The sequence below is a fragment of the Sitophilus oryzae genome, unplaced genomic scaffold (genome assembly GCF_002938485.1).
Source record: "Sitophilus oryzae breed Bouriz unplaced genomic scaffold, Soryzae_2.0 scaffold_1436_pilon_pilon, whole genome shotgun sequence".
Taxonomy (NCBI): Eukaryota; Metazoa; Arthropoda; class Insecta; order Coleoptera; family Curculionidae; genus Sitophilus; species Sitophilus oryzae.
In genome coordinates, this window is record NW_022146100.1 from 1,744,634 (window position 1) to 1,765,130 (window position 20,497).

General features: G+C 31.1%; 1 protein-coding gene across 1 annotated transcript in view; it reads left to right on the plus strand.

The window, feature by feature from the left end:
• The first annotated feature begins 132 nt into the window (after positions 1-132).
• Positions 133-20,497, plus strand: part of LOC115876419 (protein lava lamp-like) — a 33,039-nt gene continuing 12,674 nt past the window's right edge. The window contains exons 1-11 of the mRNA XM_030892197.1: positions 133-450; positions 616-957; positions 1,439-1,996; positions 2,174-2,619; positions 4,330-4,590; positions 8,327-8,431; positions 8,488-8,735; positions 8,787-8,928; positions 11,547-11,731; positions 12,057-12,191; positions 12,249-18,152. Of these exons, the coding sequence (XP_030748057.1) occupies positions 626-957; positions 1,439-1,996; positions 2,174-2,619; positions 4,330-4,590; positions 8,327-8,431; positions 8,488-8,735; positions 8,787-8,928; positions 11,547-11,731; positions 12,057-12,191; positions 12,249-18,152 (8,316 nt within the window). The 5' untranslated portion in view covers positions 133-450; positions 616-625. The remainder of the gene's footprint in view (positions 451-615; positions 958-1,438; positions 1,997-2,173; positions 2,620-4,329; positions 4,591-8,326; positions 8,432-8,487; positions 8,736-8,786; positions 8,929-11,546; positions 11,732-12,056; positions 12,192-12,248; positions 18,153-20,497) is intronic.

Below are 20,497 nucleotides of genomic sequence, written 5' to 3' on the forward strand. Positions count from 1 at the left end.
TAGTTAGTAGGTTTTTTAAAAATATATTTTAAGTAGAGAAAAAAGTAATATTAATAGATATTTACATATATTTAATTTATTTCAAATATATATCCATACTTTTTTAAAAAATTATGTTTGTTAAAGTTTTTAAACGTCAAAATATGCGGTGCGGTCGCGCGGTGTTGTAAATTGGTTATGTTGACATCATATGTTTGGCAATGTTGGCATGACTGCATTTGTCATTTTCTAACTCATATTGCTCATATATTATACAGATTCGTGGGTACTAGAGAGAATGAGACAACATAACTCTAGAAAAAATTAATACGTGGAGGTTGTCAAAATGACAACGAATGAAAACAATATTAACTATATTTTACTTTAATCGTCCTGAATCAACATTATAATAATAAATACTTACATGACATTTGGGTTTTTGCCTTTATTGTTTGGTTCTTCTAAAATCAGGTATGCTTATTTATAATTAATAATTAGTCTTCATTAAGCATAGTATAGAAAGTACAATCACAATATGTTAGATTACAGTTTACATACAATACAAATACCCTCCTACATACTCAAATAACTAAGAACTGCCATCTAACTTGTTATACTTCTTGTATAACTTTTTAGATAACCTAATATGTGGGGCAATTCAGACCTGGATCCAGGAGGGCAATCGAAGGATACAGTTTCTTCAACACAAGAGTTAAATGATTTAAAAGATCAGAATGAACAACAACTGCTACTTATAACACAATTAAAAGATATGTTAAAAAAAGAGCAAAGTAGTGTCACGCAAGAAAAGGTTGAAGAATATGTCAATACTCTTAATAAATTAAAAGCAAAACGGTCCAAACAAAAAAAAGATGGGTCTAGTTCAACTGATAAAGCCTCTACAAGTAGTTCTGCTAATATTGATGCAAATAAAAAGGAAAGGATAAACTTGTTACGTCAACAATTGGAGGAAAATAAGTATGTTTGTATGAGGGAATTTCATCTATGTTCATTTGCAAGCTGTCTGTACCATGTTTTTCTTCAATCATATAGTATATAAGTAAAGAACAGGCATTATAATGTTTGTTCAACATAACTATTGTTGCATTACATCGTTACATGTGTCTTATACCTAATGTCTATCCACTTACACGAGGAAGATTTCAACATACAATACTGAAAAGTTGACAGAAATAACAGAGACAAACAAAAGTTTGTGTGATTTTTTGAAAATATATATTTTTATGTTTTCATTTTCATGTTTATGTGTTATTAGATAGACATTAGAGTTTGTATAATATACCTATGTATCATATGACACCTAGTTAAAATATGCAGTATGTTTGCTTATTTGTAATAAGGTTTGGATTGTCATAATTGGCATTTTTATTAAGTAAAAAACTATTTTGTTACCAATAGAGGAGCTTTATAGAATAATAATCCAAAAAACACATTTTAGGGCAAGATTAGCTGAAAGAGGTAAAAGTCAAAAGGGTATTGAAGAGATGGTAACTCAACTACAAGCTCAGTTTAAAGATTCTGAATCTCGTATGAATTCAGCATCTCTAAATTTACCATTACAGGAGTCTAAGAATTTGGACTACAATGAAAACACAGCTCAGAAAGATTTATTTAATATATTATTAACTAAAGAAAGGAAACTTACTGAACTTCTTACAAAAAATCAAAAACTTGAGGGAACTGTTATGGACCTGCAAGAAAATTTAAAAGAAAAGGATTCAGTTATTGATGCTAGAACCAAAGCTATAACATTGATGACAGATAGTTTAAGCAAAAAGGGAAAGAACACATTGGACGCATTAGAAGAAACTAAAGATCAGATGAGAAAGATGCAAGAACATTTTGTCTCTTTAGAAAGTGATATGAAAAACAGACAACTAACTTTACTTAATGATTTGAAACTGAAAAATTTTGAAATTAGTGATTTAAAAGAAACCATCAATCAACTAACTAATCAGAAAGTGGAATACGAAGCAAGATTGGCTGATACTGACAGGTTAGTACAATAAAAATTAATATAAATAACTATTACTGGTATTCTTTTTATAAGAAAGAATTTTAGAAATGCCTAATGGTATAAACAAAAAAAAATGAAAAAGTTTGCCTGTACAGTTTTATATAATTTCTTTTAAATTAAGTAGCTAGGTAGTTTAAGAGAGTTACATCATTTTAGAGCAACATCAATTCAGAGCACAGAAAATTCAGAATTGTTATTGTTAAAATCTAGTTTTCATGATCTACAAGAAGAAAATACACGTTTACTTGAGAAAATTAACTATTTGGAAGCATCAGCTATCACATCACATACTGAACAGACTTCTGAAGAGAGAATTGGGGAAATTACCAATAACTATTTAATACAAATTTCTGAACTTGAAGAAAAGTTAAAAGAGGCTGAGAAAATTCAGAAGCAGTTGAAAGAGGAGGACTTCCACAAATTTGATAATAAATTAGATGAGGAGTATTCCAGGATATGTGAGGAAAATAAAAAACTCTTGGAGGAAAAAAATAAAAATATAGAGCAAATTGAAGAACTTCAGAAGAAATTGGAAGAAACTCAGTATGATTTAAATTTATTGAAAAATACTGGTTTGGCAGGAAGTCACTTAAGTGAAACTGGTAAGTTGTTTTATAACATTCATTTGAAATTTGAACATGGTATTGATCAAATTCATGATTCATTATTTAAGGTAAACGTGCATTCGTCAGTGAAACATATGTTTTTTAAAAATTCCCTATCCGTGTTTGCTCTTTCCATCATAATATCAAAACAAAACGCCTGCCGCCGTATTTCGTCCCCATCTCGTAGCTCTTGGTGCTTTTCATATTTGAAGGAATAGTATTTATGTCGTTTCAAAATTCGAAACGCTGTAGTGTGATCTATTCCTAGTTCATCCTCAAGTTTCCTTGTGCTGATCTTTCCATCGTTCTCTTCCACGCACAATAAAACTTCCAAGTCGGTATCATTTCTTGCATCTTCTCTTTGTTCCTGCCTTGCTTCACATCTGCAGTTATTTATTAGGGTACTTTTGGTCTCAAATCTCTGGATATTCCTTGCGATTGTAGATTTTCCAGGTATCGGTCTATTCGGATACAGAGCAGCAAACATGTCCGACACCATTTGATAAATATTTCCTTGATAATACCATTTAATCATCAATACTTTTTCTTCGGTAGTGTAATTTATGGCTAATATTTTCGATGTAGGTATGAGTTTTTAATAATAATAATAAAGCATTAAATAGATAAATTTCTGAAATGACAACTTCATTGACAGTTATCTTTTACCTTGACTGGTGCCATAGATAAAAGAAAATAATCTTCTATTAAGATAGATATGAAACTTAATAGTAAAATTTTGGGTCAAAGCGCCCCTCCGTGTTCTTAGTAGAGACTACGTTTAACCCAGCGCCTTCGCCTTTTCTGCTGTAAATATTTTTTATGTTTATATTTGATTTCAAAGGATTTAGTTTTAAAGTTACACTGATATATTAGTATATCAGAGTAACTTTAATAAAACATAAGAATATATATATATATATATATATATATATTTTACAGTTTATTAAATATAAATTTTGACTACAAGGTAGAAAGTAAATCACAATATTTGATAAAACTTATAAGTATACCATTTTTACAGTTAATAAATAATAAAACTATTTCTAACTATGATATTTAAAATTTAGATAGATAGAATATTAAAAAACATACCGGTATTTGCAGACGCAGACCCAAATTCAATAAAAACCAAAATTTTTCCTGCGAAAATCGGGCTTTTTTCACAGAAAAGGTATTTTTTGATTTATCAACAATCATTGTCAAGTTGACAATATACAGGGTGTGTTCTAATTAGTCTAAAAAATTGTGGTGTGATTCCTCATGTGTTCTTAAAACAATTTTATATAACCATTGGGTCTAAAGTACTTCCTTTCTGATCTACAGTGTGTTAAAAATTAAAAAAAATCGATATTTTGCTTAACATAAATGGTACACTACTGCTTTTTTAAAGAAAATATATTTTTTTCTTAACAGGCCATCCTTTTTCAACAAAATTGATCTTTTGAGTTTTTCTTGTTCATCAAACGGTTGCCGATAAAAAAAACTACCAAACCTAAATAGAATTATTCTCTAAAATAATTAGGGAAGCCAATAATTGACCCCATTAAAATTTACATGGGATTTCCTATGTCCCGCTCGACGATGCAACACCCGGTATACTTTTAACATCTTTACATAATTTTGAAAGAAGTACACATACTTTTGCTCCACATATTTTATATTTTGCGTTATTAAGTAAAACCGAAAAAAAGATGTTTATGATTTTAGAAAATGCCGAGATTAATAAATTAAAGAAGCAATTAGATGAAAGTAATAAAAACATGATAAAAATGAGAGCTACGCAAAAAGGAAAAGTCAAAGAATTGAACAAGAAACTGAATCAATTCAAAAATATGAACGACGCTAATTCTTTAATTGTGCAGTTACAAAATGAAGTTTCAAAGCTGAATGAAAAAATTGCTGAACTGGAAGACGAAAAGGGAAGTATGCAATTAAAGATGGTGGAATCTACTACAAGTTCTAAAGGAGGTGGGTTCAGAAATGTGATGATATCTTTATTTTAATTTTGATGATATTTATTGTAATTTTCCAATATGAATTTATTTGAAGTTAGATATAATTAGGGTATTTTTTTTAGTTATTTTTGAACTTGTTGAGTATATGTATCTTTTTAATTAGGTATATATTTTGTAGTTTAGAAATCATGATATCTTCGGTGAAATGTGCTAACTCCATTAAATTCCTAATTTTTACTTAAATTCCTAATTTAAGGAAAGAAAAAAAACGGTACAAAAAAATGTGTACACATGTAGCGAGTATATTCATGCGTTAATATGATAAATAGATAAGAATTTTATTTGCTGGGGAACAATAAAACTCAATATTTCGTGTTAGTTTATTTTTTTCAGGCATAATAGGGAGATAGCAGATATTCGTCTTGCAGAAATAAGAAATAGAAATATATTTCTGGAGATAGCAACCTTTATTGTTTGAAATTTTGAAAATGGAATTGAATATTACCTAAACATATTTAGAATCATGTATAACCCCAAACCAATGCGGACCAATTGTGTGGACTAATGGTGCCGATTAAGTGACAATGGTCGCGTTCATCAGGACGTAGCGCTACCGCAGCGATCACTAATTTTCTGCTGAACGCGCCGATTAGTTGTGAGCGCTCTGGGATCAGTCGCCATTTCTATCAGATTTAAAATACGCTACGCTACCGATGCATGATGGATTAAACGTCACATACGCCAAATGTCACAAAATGTTTTGGAAAACGAAAACAAAGCATTTTGTTTATTGTTCTCGGTTGACTAATCCCCTCGATTTGTGCCAAAAATGGGTGAAAACAATTTAATATGCAGTACTTATGATTTTGATCTAAAAAGCACGTTCAGCAGGACAACCAATCGATGGTACATCGCTCACTGATCAACTTGTCCTGATGAACGCGACCAATGCTAACAAATGGGGGAAATTGACCAATTTTGCAGAGCCAATGAAACCAGTTAAGGGGAAATTGACAGATTTTGCAAAGCCAATGAAGCCAACTAAGGGGAAATTAGGGACCAATTATGAACCAATTAACGGCTAATGTAAAATTATGTTAGTAAAAACTATGCGCTATCGAGTTCGCAAATCTAGCCGAGTCGACGACAGGGTTGTCAGATTGGACCCTTAAACGCCATTTAGGATATTTTTAATGATTAGTTGACGTTAGCACAAGAAAAATAATTATTTATTGAAGTTATTTACAGTGGAGTGAATACCAAATAATGATTTCCGTTAAATACCTTAATTATTTATTTCAAATTATTTCAAAAATCTGGTCAAAAAATGTTTTGAGGTTGTTTTACTGAGTCTTAGTTGCGTTTTATATTTTAATTACAAAAATCGTGGAGAATATTTTGAAAGTGCAGCAAAGGACCTACCTCAAAAAAATCATATATTTTATTAACAAAATATTCAAATTAATTTTGGAATACTTTTTGTTATTATTTTTGCCATAATTTTCGCTCCTGTAAAATAGCTGTAAGTTTAAAAAGAATTTGACGCTTTGACAATTCACGTCCAGAGAGAGGATTTTGGTGTCAAAGGTTGGATAAAATCTGGCAACCGCGACCAGCACCGGCGTATTGTAAACGAATATAATTCGTACGACGCAGCACGTATTTTCACTGTTTTCTTCTATCCGTTTTGTTTTGGTTTTGTTTTTCTCTCGAACTCAAAAAACCATTTAAGACCAATTATGACAATATTTTTGGGGAAATGGTGAAAATTCTGAAAGACCAATGTGCCAATTAAGAGCCAATATCCAGTGTAGTGTACACAATTTTGGGTCGCGGTTTACCTCTCGTTTTGGCCTTAATGAATATGAAAATAATTTACAAATTAAACTTATTGTTCTTAGAAGATATGTTAGATTTTTTTCTGGATATAGCTCTATATTCTGGAAGAAATCTAGTCAAATGATATTACATTGGCCACTTGCAAATTTGTCGAATTTTTATTGGCAGGATGCTTAGCCTATTTTTTTACGAGAACGGTAGCAGGCCGAACTTGGAAGACAGTGCAGTCGTTATCGGTAAAATAGTTGCGTTATTTTATTATTTTCCTCCTTCATTTTTTAATTTTTATAAATATTATGTCTCATTTACTTTGAAAAACGCTGAAAAGAATAAAAATTGATTAGGTACTTTGGAAATTTTTGTAGAAGTAAGAAATATTATTTAAAATATTTAGAGCACGCCCATGAATTGCTCGTGTATAGATAACTTTGTTTCTCGCCTTACCCCTTACGGATACCCTGTATTTACAGAACGGATCGACGCAGGGTCGGACTGGCCATATAGTATGGCGATTGCCAGACAGGCCCCAGCCTTCACGGGCTCCCCTAATAGTTCATTATTTATTCTTAAATAGCTAAATAGAAATGAAACAGAAAAAAGTAACGGTAATATTCTGAGTTTATCCCCAAAATGTTTTTTTTTTAATTAACAATATTTGCATGGCAATTTGGTTGCTTTGCATTTTGGTTAACCGTGCATTACGGGTAGTTTCCTGATTTCTATACCGGGTGCGTCTCAAAAGTGGCTCACCCCCTATAACTTTTTTATTTTTTCAGATAAAACAACGAGGTTTGGTATGTTAGTATATGACATAAATTAGGATTGACTGACATATTCAATTGTTTTCGGTCAATTCCGGTTTCACCGGAAATGACTACAACTTTTGATTTTTAAATGGCACCCTCAGTATTTTTTTACTTTATTCGATAGAAAATGACACTCTGAATAGAATGGCATATATGTCAACTTCTGACATTTTCGCATATGGTTTATTTGAAATTATAATATGCGGTTCATAACGATAATTTTTGACTCAAAATAACAAGTGTGTGGTATCAAATTATTCGTAAAAAAATGCTTTTTCCAAATATGCTAATAAGCCACCCTCGTTCCATTTGAAAAATTTGAGATATGATTAAAAATACGATTTGGACATCTTTTAAGCGGCCAGGACAAGGCAGTAAAAATATTCGACAATCAAATATATTTTTCCAAGGCTCCTTGATTAAAGAATAGTGTTTTTAACACAGCCATGGCACTCTAGATTGAAATTTAAAATACAATTTGTTTTTGAGCGAATATGTCAAAAGTTGACATATGGTATGTCATTCGATTCAGCATGTTATTTTCTAACGAATAAAGTAAAAATATACCGAGCGTGCCATTTAAAAATCAAAAGTTGCAGTCATTTTTGGTGAAACAGGAAGTGACGAAAAACAATTGAATACGCCAATCAATCGAGACGCACCCGGTATATAATAGAGGAAAATTGACCAAAACGTAAGGCGAAAAAATATGCAAAAAATTGCACTCGGGTCCCTCCTCACAATACCATCCAGGCCCCTCTAGCCTAGTCCGACCCTGGATCGACGTACTGTACTAAAGAAACATACGAGTAAAGAATTCGTTGGAAATTATGGAGATAGCAGCATTTCGGCGGCTATTTCAAATCACTGGGAGTTAGCAGATATTATTGAGTTAAAATAAAAAAAAATAATTGTAAAGAATTTAGCTGCTTTCCATATTTATAGAGTATTTTTTTCTCTTTCTAACGGTATAAAAAAAACTTATTAACGTAAAAAATGCAGTTAGCAGGTTATTACGTTCCACTATAGAATAGGCCTAAAAATGAAAAAATATATCATTCTAAACTTGACCAAAAATTTTGCATCTCAGTGTATTGTTTTTAGATACAAATGAATTAGAAGCACAAATTAAAGAGCTAAATGACAAGTTATTAGAAAAAACAGATGAATTGATAGAAAAAACAAAAGTAGTTGAAATTCTGGAAACTGGTTAGTAAATATGTCATTTGAGTATCAAAAAATATATGCATATTATGTTATTTTAGATATACTTTCTCTAAAAGCTGACTTAAAACTAAAACATGAAGAGCAAATTAAAGTTAGCACACATGTGTCGTCAGAGATGTCATTAATTCAGTTTGAAGAACAAATTGAAAAATTGGAATCTGACAATAAAAATTTGCGAGAAAAATTAGAAGAGTATAAATTATCTACTCAAGATTTGTTAGAAAAATATGAAATTATAAAACGAGAAAAACAAGATCTTACAACTAAGTTAGATAATTACGTTCAGGTAGATTATTTCATATTTTTATATAATATTAGTTACAAAAATATTTTTTAGGAAAATATTGAACTACTTGATAAATTAGAAAAGTTGAGTGCTGAGAAAGTATCATCAGTTGAAAGTATTGAAATAGTTGAGGGTTTAACGCAACAAGAAAAAATTGAATTAGCCGCTTATCAGAAACATGTTAATCCAGAAGGTAAGTTTAGAAATCTATTTTTATTCAAACATGGCAAAAATATATTGAAATAACAGCCCGAGGAAGAGATGAAGAAAACTTCTCCAAAAAGTCACTGCTTTTTGACACGTTGGCACAACTGGAGCAGTCGCGTCTTGTCAGTAGAGGAGCGAATTCTAGTTCCTTGGGAGGAACTAGTTCCTTAGTTCTAGTTCCTCCAGAGGAATAGTTCCTTGAACTAGGTCTTTAGTTCACAATAGTTCCCGACTAACATTGACATCCCCCTTGCTTGCTAATGCGTTTCGTTGTCAGTCAGAACTATTCACAGTATGATCTGTATAATTTTTATAATGTACGGAGATATAACGAGAGGAATGAAACGCGCCGGCTGTGGCAATAGATAAGGCCGAATCCATCGTCGTCGCCTTGTATTATATCTCGGATCTGCCGACTGAATAGATTCCCGTGAACTAGTCTTTTAATAGTTCCTCTATGTCCGGATCCGATAACATACGGCTGGCACTCCCCACGCCTGCCTAGCATCAATTGCGCTGGCTGATCCATACGTAAACTAGTCTTATTTAGTTCCTCTAGTTCCTTTAGGTCCGGATTCGATAACATACGGCATATGGCTGGCACTCCCCACTCCTGCCTAGCATCGATCGCGCTGGCCCGATTCATACGTACGTAAACTAGTCTTTTATTTAGTTTAGTTCCTCTAGGTCCGGATCCGATAACGTGCGGCTGGCACTCCCCACTCCTGCCTACCGTCGGGCTACGCGCGCTAGCCGATCCGTCGCCGTGGCATATCATTCTATATCGGTCACAGTCTCGATCCCGGAATAGGTCCTGAGGAACTAGTTCTTTGAGAAACCAGGAACTAGTTCCTTTCATTCCGGGGTCGGAATAGTTCATTGGAACTAGTTCGTTCACGAACTACACATCTCTACTTATCAGTGCTCCACTAGCATCTCAGGTTTGCTCTCTCGAGTCCTCAGTGATCCCTGTTCAGTATCAGTTCTTGTGATCTTCTTCTCATATGTGTACCATAGTTGTCATAAACAAAAATGTAGGAGAACAAAAGAACTTGAAAAATATATAATTTTCAACTTTATTTTTGAAACATGAAACGTTAGAACTCAGACCTCGGTACTAAGGTTGAAAAATATTATTATAGTCTATAAAATGAATAACTTTGAATTTTGACCGTTATTTTTTACCAACATGGTAAATATAAAATCCCTCTGTCAAAAAAGTTACTGATATTCTTTAAATTGAGTGCCTTCAAATCTCAAGAGAACAAATCAGTTAGGTAACTCTTTTTTCTTTCGTGAAATAGAAAAGGAAAATAATAAAACAAGTGACAGTTCTTCCTCTTCTTGCAAAAATCAACACGAAATGTCATAATTGACAAAAGTAAAATGTCATCAGCTTTTGACATTTCTAAATATTAGACCAATGCCGTCCCTAATAGAACAGCCACAGAGCGAGATTTATGACGTCACTCTAGTTAGATACTACGGATTAATAAATATGTTGTAGAATACATTGAAAACATAATTATTACTTGTATTTTTGGTTTGTATTTTAAAAATGATATAGTTTACATGAAATATACATAATATACAGTTAATAAATAAAATATAATATATACCTATTTATAGTAATAAATACTTTGGCAAATAAACTATGAACCATACAAATGCAGCAAATGTTTTACAATATACAAATAATGAATAGGTGGTACATAAGATAATGGGTAAAATGTAAAATATATATATTTTAAATTTTGGGGTTTGAAAATCGATCTAATTTAACAAAAAACATTCAATATATAACTAATAGTGATGTATTATTATTGGCATTCACAAAATTTATTTATATATTATAATGTTTACTGCAATTAATAAACTAATATAAACTTGTCAAAAGATGACATATTTTTTTAAATTATTATTCTTAACACAAAAACTATCTACATTGACTATGGAGTACGATTTCAGCCATATTGTAAAACATTTGCTGCATTTGTATGGTTCATAGTTTATCTGCCAAAGTATTTATTACTATAAATAGGTATGTATATATATTGTATTTATTAACTGTATATTATGTATATTTCATCTAAACTATATCATTTTTAAAATACAAACCACAAATACGAGGAATAATTATGTTTTCCATGTATTCTACAACATATTTATTAATCCGTAGTATCTAACTAGCGTGACATAAATCTCGCTCCGAGGCTGTTCTATTAGAGACGGCATTGCGTCAGCATGGCCGCAAGTTGCTAACCTAATAAAATTAACGCTAGAAAAGCCCGCGGAAACTGTCAAATTCAAAAAGTTATTCGTTTTACAGACTATAGTTAAAATTATTATTATTATTTCCTTCACGACCGAATCGGTTTCTTGAAGCAGAGGGAGCTTCACAAGTTCCAGATCTACAGCTACTGCGACAAATATCGACGGATAATATGGCATGTATCTAAAAAGGCTGCCTTTTGTATAATCCCTGTTTTTTTTATTTAACTCTATTTTCTCAAGATTTTGGCACAGATACTCAATGAACTGTTAACCAATTTGTTTTTCTTCTGTCTATAAGTAAAAATTGACTGACATTTTTTATATTTTTAGAGACAGGAAAATTCCGCGAGGATGAATCTTCGGAGCCTCCCGTCGAATTAAACGAAAGTGTATTACAATTAAGCGAAGATACTGCTGAATTATTGCAAAAAATCGAAATGTTTACTCAAGAACGAAAAGAGGTTATGCAGAAAATGGATTACCTGAGGAATGAAAACGAATTATTACATTTAAAGGTATTGTTAAAAACATTCAACTGACATTTCGAGAGTTTTGGTGATACAGAAGCGATGCATTAGAAATATTTTCAAGCTTCAATATCGACAAAGTTTAAGAAAACATTTATTGAAAACAACATTTGTTGTTTGAACAATTTGTTGTTCATTTTTTCGTTTGTTCATTTGAACAAATTGTTGTTCTGATAATTTTTTGGACGCGGTTGAAGATTTTGCAATCATTTTTGGGGCAAAAGTTGTCCCCCTCACAAACAAAATTGACGATGGGCCACCCTGTATATTGAAATATATACAATTTATAAAAGCTGAATATTATTGTTTTTAGGTAAAGGAGATAGAGAACAATAAGGACATTTTGGAGGAAACTTATGAACAATTACAAAATGAGAAAGACGATTTAATATCTGAAAACCAAAAGCTTTTACGAAATATTGAAATTGCGTCTAATGCAAATAATACTGTAAATATAACCTTTGATCATACTATTGTTTCTGACTAAAATTCTATATTATTTTAGAAGGAAGGGGCATCTGCAGAAATTTCAGATTTGGAGCTACAAGAATTACAAGAACGATGCAAAATACTCACTATTGAAAATCAAGAAATGATAGTCAAAATTGATGAATCTAAACATTTGTTAAAAGAAAAGCAGGAATTGGAATCTAAATTAAGTAAAGCATTAGAAGAAAATGGCCATATTCAACAGAAAATTCTTTGGTACGAGGAGGAAATAGATACTTTTAAATCTATAGTTAATGACAATAAAAATGAGCTAATGTCATCTGCTGATAAAGTAAATAATCTACAAAATGTATGTGATGATAGGAAACGAAATATTGAAGAACTCAATGAAAATATAGAATATCTTCATAATATCATAAATGATCTTCAGGGAAAAAATAATGATTATGAACAGATGGAGTCTGAACTACAAAATCTAAATATAACGTTAACTGAACAATTAGCGCACACAGCTGAATATCAGAAGGATATATTAACAAACAATGACATTATAGAGAATCTTAACAAAGAACTTGCAAACTTACATAACAAAATTCTTGAGTACGAAAATGATCTTGAAATTAAAGATAACGAAATTAAAGAATTGAAGAACAGTATAATTAATAAAGATGAAACTATGAAAAGCTTGCAAAATGCAATTACTGAGAAAGACAACAAGTTTAAAATTCTCCATGAAGAACTAAAACAAAAATATATAGCATTACAACAACAATTAGAAAACAGTGACAATTCGTTAGAAAAGCAGCTAAACGAACTTTCAGGGAAAAATAAAGAACAGTTGGAAAAAATGAAAAAGCTAGCAGCTAATCTAAAGAAGAAAACACAAGCTTTTCAAGAATTAGAGGAACGGTATATTAATGAAATAAAAGAATGGGAAATACGTTTAAATAATGTTACACAAATGTCAGAAGAGAAAATTACATCTTTGACAAAACAAATAAAAGATCTTGAAAATCAATTGCAAGTTAAGTCAGAGGAAAATGTTGTAATTCAGAACGAAATATGCACGCTAAAACGGGATATTGAAACTCTGAAACAAACAAACACGAATCAACACAATTCAGTTAATTTACAACAAGAATTATCTGAGAGTTTGCATGAAGATATTAATATTGTTTCTAATACCATACCAGACGAAAAATTAAGAGAATTAGAAATGCTTTTAGAAACTAAAGACATTGACATTAGCAATTACCAGGAAAGGATTGAGAAATTTGAAGAAAATATTAGTATTCTTCAGAATGATAAGTATAATCTGGAATTGAAAAACAACGAACTAGCGGAAAAACTTAGTTCTATTTCGAATAGCTGTAATGAAACCATTTTGCTGGAACATAAACTCTCAGAGCAGTTACAAGAAATAACAATAATTAATAACAGCCTCTCCACTAAATTAGAGGATGCTGAAAGAAAGTTAGAGGAAACTTTGATAAAGAATACAGAAAACGAAGAACTTATTAAAAAGTTAAAAGTAAAACTTAAGAAGGCACACGAGGGAGTGACAGAATTGAAAGTCTTCCAGGCAAATGTTCAGGAACTAGAAAATCTCAACGAAAATTTGAGGCATCAAATTTCTACATTAGAGTCTCACCAAAAACAAATTCAAATTGAAAATGAATCCTTGCAACAAAGAAATAATTCAGATTACGAAAAAATTGAAACAGACTATCAAAGTCAGTTAAATGAACTATTAACAGCGAAAAATGATCTACTGATAGAAAATGAAAAGTTGTCTGAAAAAATTAAGGATTTCCTTAGTAATGAGCAAGATTTAACCTCAGAACTAGATCAATGCAAATTTAAGCTCGTAGAGTGTGAACAGAATTACAACAAGATTATTAACCAGCTTGAAACTGAACTCAGAAATTCGCGGGAAAATATTAGTTTATCTGAAGCGGAAAATAAAAATATGAAACAAACGCTAGATGAAAGCAGAAATGAACTGAAAAACTCGCTTATTGAAATCGAAAATCTGAATAAGTCACTGTCTGAACTCAAAAATCAATTGACGTGTATAGAAGAAGAAAAAGCAAAGATGGTATCTGAAAAAACTGATCTGAGTAAAAAATTATGTGATGCTAACGAGACAGTTTCGACAAGCATCAGCGAAATAGCAAACCAGTTAGAATCATTATATGAAGAGCATTCAACTTTACGAAGTGAAAATGATAAATTAAAAGAAAACATTCAAGTTTTAGAATTTGCTAAATTTAGTTTAGAAGCCTCATGTGAATCTGCTATTAAAGATACAATAGACAATACTACACAAATAACAGACACTCCTCAACAACTTATTTTGGAACAAATAGATGTTAAAAAAATAAAGCAGAGTCAGTCTATAGAGCACAGCTTTAATAGACCTGAGCCAAATGATCCGCAACCGTTTTTAGCTAGTAACTTCTTTAACCAAATACCTCAAATTGAGAATGTTTTTGATAATTTGAATGTTACACATGCCCAAGGATATGATAATGATGGCATACATTTGGAAGGACCTTCCACTACTGAAGCTATTCAAACTTTAAGTAACATGGAAAGCATAGAGAAGGATACTGAAAATCGACATTCTCCAGTAATAGAAAATAATAGTGAAGCTCTGTTTAAGAAAATTAAAGCTTTAGAGTTCTTATTATACAGTGTTGATAAAGAAAAAGAAATTGCATTAGAGCAGTGCATTGAGATGACTAAAGAACTTGCCCAAATTATTATTCAAAAAATGGACCTCAAAGAACAAAATGTTGATGGACCGCAAATAATATCAGATGATGATGTTGCAATAGTTAAACGTGATCTGCAGGCACTAAAGAAATCAGAATTGAATCCAGAAACATCTCATGTTGGCGAACATATATTACCTATTCAGGAAGAACAAGTTGTTCCGAAAAAAACAAACAGTCTTTTGGATCAGGACAGTAGAGAGCATAAGAAAGAAGGCAATGAATTAGGAAATGTTGAATCGCAGATTTTATCTACTGATGATATTAAGGATATATCTAATAGTAAGAAACTGCAAAAATTGGAATTTCAGGAAGTTGATAGTAATGTCGGACAACAGCAACAGCCAGTTGTAGAACCATTAGCTCAACCAAAGCATGCATATTTATGTTACACGAAAGACGATAAACCCCAAAGTTTAGAGGCCTTTGAAGAAAACGATGATGGGTGGGGTTGGGGTCCTGAAGAATCTAAGCTTGATGAAGAATATATTAACACTATGGAAAATATTCCGCAAATTAAAAAATTACTCTCCGAAATTCAGCAGTTAAAAGAACAGATCAAAGTCCTCCATCTAGAAAGGGAAAACCACTTAGAGGAAATTAAACAGTTACAAATAAAATCTGGCAAACTTATTAAAAAATGCAAAGAATTGAAAGCTAAGAATGAGCAAACAGGTACAACAAAAAAACAAACGGACGTTGGCTTCTTTGATTTAAACGAAACTATCCAAGAAGAACTTAAAAGCCAGATTCAACAGCTTGAAAAGAAAATTCAGGAAGTTGGACGTGAACTCGAAAAAGAAAAATCGGAGAAAAATAGTTTGATGAAGAGAGTTGACATCCTAACTTCTGCTAATGAAAAAATGGTGGAAATGAAAGAAATTCAAGATTCCGAGCTATTTAGATGGCAGAGAAAACATAAAGAAGTACTTGAAAAATTACAGGAATTTGAATGGAGCGAAGGTGGTTTTGATAATGAGCGGGAACTTCAAATTAAGGAACAACAACCTATAATAGAAAACTCAGAAAGCAGCGGCAAAATAAAAGAACTTGAAAACACAATTAAAGAGTTAAGTTTAGACAATGAAGAGCTTCAAGCTCTTTTGGAGGAACAAACTACACAAAGGATTGAGGCTGAAAAAGAGAAGGTAAACGCTATAGATTATAAAAACCTAGCAGATGTGGTTCAAGGCTTAGAAAAAGAACTTAACGAAATGAGACTCAAGCATTCTGGCGTTAGTAAGGAATTATATGACGTTCAAAAACAAAACGAAACTCTGAAAGAGAAAATAGATATACTTTTAAAATCTTTACAAGATAAAGATGATGAAATAGGTAAACTAGAAAAATCGATATCAACAGCCCAAACAAATGATTACCGTACTGAATTTGATAATTTAAAAACTGAAATTTCAAATTTAAGATGTCAATTAGATAATCAGATTGTCGTGATAAAAGAGAGAGATGATATAATTGTCAATTTACAAAATACTCTTGAGGAATATAATCTAAATAAATCGGAACTAGATAAAATTATTCTTGATCAAAATAATGAATTATTATTAAAAACAGAAGAAATTGAATCACTGAAAACTAATCAGCGTGTCAATCCAGATATTAGTAATTTAGAACTTCAAATTAATGAATTAAATGACTTGGTACAGAAAAAAGAAGAGGCAGTAATAAACTTAAATATATCATTTAATACAATAAAATCCGAGAACGATGTATTACAAGAGAAGGTAGCAGAATTAAATGAACAGCTGAATTTGAGAATAGAAGAATTAAATAAACTTCGAGAAGACAAAGAAGAAGTATTATATACTCTGCAAAGTAAAATTAATGAAACCGAAAATATACAGAAATACGTTTCTACATTAGAAAAATCACTAAGCCAATCTCAGTTGCCAGAATATAAAGAAACAGAAAAACCAAAAACTGAAAAATCTGATGAAGCACAAAAACTTATAGAACAAAAGTTATTAGACGACGTTAGTTTGAAGACAAAAACAATTGAAGATTTATCCGCGGAATTAAAGGGAAAAAATGACGAAATACATATACTTCAAAAAGAGCTTGAGAATAAACAAAAACAATTTGAAGAACAAATTAATATTATAACAAATGAATTAAACGAAAACTGGCAGCTGCAAGTTGAGCAACGCGGAAATGACGTCGCTGAAAGTTGGAAAATGCATTTAGATATGATAGAGAAGGAATATGAATCGGTCCAAGAAAATTATAAATTAAATATTTCAGAACTAGAAGAAAAATGTAATATTCTAACTAATGAAAACGTTCAACTGAAAAATAATTTACATCATGATAGTATAGTGAGCAAGGCTGTCAACAATCAAGATGAAGTAGCGTCGCTTTCTTTAATTATTGACGAAAACAAGAAACATATAGAGGAACTTGAAAATAAATTATCAGACTTTTATTTAGTGCAGAATGAATTAGAATCAACAAAAAGGGAAGTTATTGAAAAAGATGCTAAAATAAACAGCATAAACATAATAATCGAAACAACACAAAAACAGTTCGACGAAAAACGTGAAGTAGTAGAAGAAGTAGTGTCCCTGCTAGAACGAAATGCTTTATCTCCTATATCTTATGAAAAACAAGATATACTGCTAGAATTTCAAAGACAACTCAATTTAAATAGTGAAAAAGATGTCGAAATCAATAGATTAAATGAAGCTGTTACTACATTAGAAAATAATTTATCTAGACTGTCTGGCGAAAAGGACAGGGAAATCACTGGTCTTAATCAAGTTATAGAAGACCTAGAGAAAGAACTTAGCATTATACACATAAAGGAGTCTGAAATTGTGAAGCTTTCTACGCAACTACACACATTACAGAATGAAAAAGAACAATTACAAACACAAATAAACGTTTTGCAGACCGACAGTGATGGCAAGTTACAAGAATTTGATAAGTTGTGGCAGGAACAAACAAATTTCCAAGTTGCGATAGATAATTATAAAGAAAAAATTGGTGATTTAGAGAATACATGTTCTTCTTTGCGAATGGAAATAGATGAAAAAAATCGCATTATAAACGACCTCAATCGGCAGTTGTTACAAATTCAAACAGATGCTAAGAACGATAATAACAAACAAATAGAGATGCTAACAGGAGACATAATTAGAGCTAAAGAAGAATGTAACAGTTTGCAGGTAAGAATTAACAAGGACATACAATAATATCGTTCATAAATTTTACATATGAAATGAGAGGACATTCTTAACTATTGATTAATAATTCATATTTTTTTATTTTACCTTTTAACATTTTACCACAGACTAACCTAAACAGATGCGACAAACAATGCAAATGTGAAAATTACATTTTGGCGAATGCGCCAGGCAAATTTTTCCGTTAGATTTGTCATATAGGCGAATTTTACAGCGGACCAGCAAAGTAAACTCCATTCGTTTACTAAGAAGCCACGCCTCCTTTGTGTAGAAAATAGAGAGGGAATTTTGTAGTTCGGAATCAAATAGAGATGATTTTAATTTCATTAGTTTTTTTTCAATTTTTGATACATTCACAATCTAGACCTACTAATATATAAAATTCTTAAGTGACTGACTCACTGATTAATCACGATCCTGCTCAAACCACTCAACGTAAGAAGCTCAATTTTGGCATACAGGTTGATTCTAGGGTGTAGAGGTTCGAAAAGAAGAAATTTTTCGAAATTCCAGTTCCAAGGGGGTGAAACCATCCCTCAAATATTACAATATTTTTTATTTAAAAAACGGTCAAGTTTCCGAAAAACGCTTAAACACGTATATGTTATTTTGTTTTTTTACCTAATTTAAGATTTTTTAAAAATGTATACAGGGTGTTTCGAAAAATCTGGTCATTGATTAATCACGATCCTGCTTAAAGCGCTTGACGTAAAAAGCTGATTTTTGGAAAACGGATTGACTTTAGGGTGTAGAGGTTCGATAAGAAGGGATTTTTCGAAACTCGAATTCTAAGGGGGTGAAACCACCCCTCAAATATTAGAATATTTTTTATTTAAAAACCGATGAGTTTTTCGGAAAAGCTCTTAAAACGTATATTTTATTTTGTTGTTTTACATATTTTAAGATTTTTTAAAAATTTATACAGGGTGTTTCATAAAATATGACCATTGAGTAATCACGATTTTGCTTAAACTGCTTGACGTTAAAGCTGATGATTTTTGGCAAACGGATTGACTGTGGGGTGTAGAGATTCCATAAGGAGGGGTTTCTCGATTCCAAGAGGGTGAAAATGCCCCTCAAATATTACAATATTTGTTATTTAAAAAACGGTTAGTCTTTCGGGAAAACGCTTGGACACGCATAATTTATTTTGTTTTTTTACATATTTTGAATTTTTTTAAAAAATCATACTGGGTGTTCCAAAAAGTTGGGTAATTGATTAACTACGATTCTGCTTAACTGCTTGACGTAAAAAAAATTATTTTTGACAAACAGATTTTTCGAAAGTCAAATTCCAACGAGATGAAACTACCCGTCAAATATTACCAAGTTATATAATAATATCGCCATATTGTTTTTTCTCAGGCTCAGGACATAAATGTGAGAACATTTTATCCAGTTTGTATGTTAATGGAAATTTTTGAAAATTCCTCATCTCGGGGATGATATAGGGGTGAAAGTTGGTATGAAAATTTATTACTACCTGGCATAGAAGTATAATATTTTTACAAAGTTTATGTAGTTAATAAGTCGATTATTTGATCGAACTGTATGTCTATTCGCTTTTTTCGTATTAGAAAATCTAGGTATTTTCGGAAAAAAACACCCACAGTTTTTGATATAATTTAGTCCTAGAAAATCTAAAAAATGTATCTTCTTCAGTTTTTAGTGTTTTCTCATCCATTGAATGCACATTTTTTTAAAAGCATTTTAAATAAAATCAAAACAAGAAACTTAAACTGAATAGCTGAATTAACTAAAACAATACTAAGAACACCGTGAACTAACTAAATGTAAACCAACAAAACCCAACAGAAAATTAAAATCGGAAACAGCTAATAATAATGATGTATGTAATATCCATGTGAAACAACTGAAGAAACTGACTTAAAAATCCTCTGAAAGCCTTCAATATTCCCATCTTAGATTCCCATATTCTTTTCTAGGACACTGTTGCCAATTCTACTTACCAATTTGTATAAACTATATCGGTATCACGGCACATGCAAACAATATGCCGTGTCTGTATCATAAAAGTACCTATTTGCTATATAAAAGATCAGCTGCTAAATTTTAAATCAATTTAAAATATCAAATAAAATGATAGTAGTGCATAAAACTATTAACAAGCAGGATATAAAAATAATTAAAGATAATTTAAGCTGTCTAATAGTAGATAGACTTTAGATTAATATTTGAAATTAACAGCTGGAAGTACAGCTAAATACAAACGGCAAGCTGACAACAAAGATCCTATTCTTTAAAATTTTATATTTCTGATATTTTATATCATTTTTAATTTTAAAGATATCGTCATTTTCTTTATA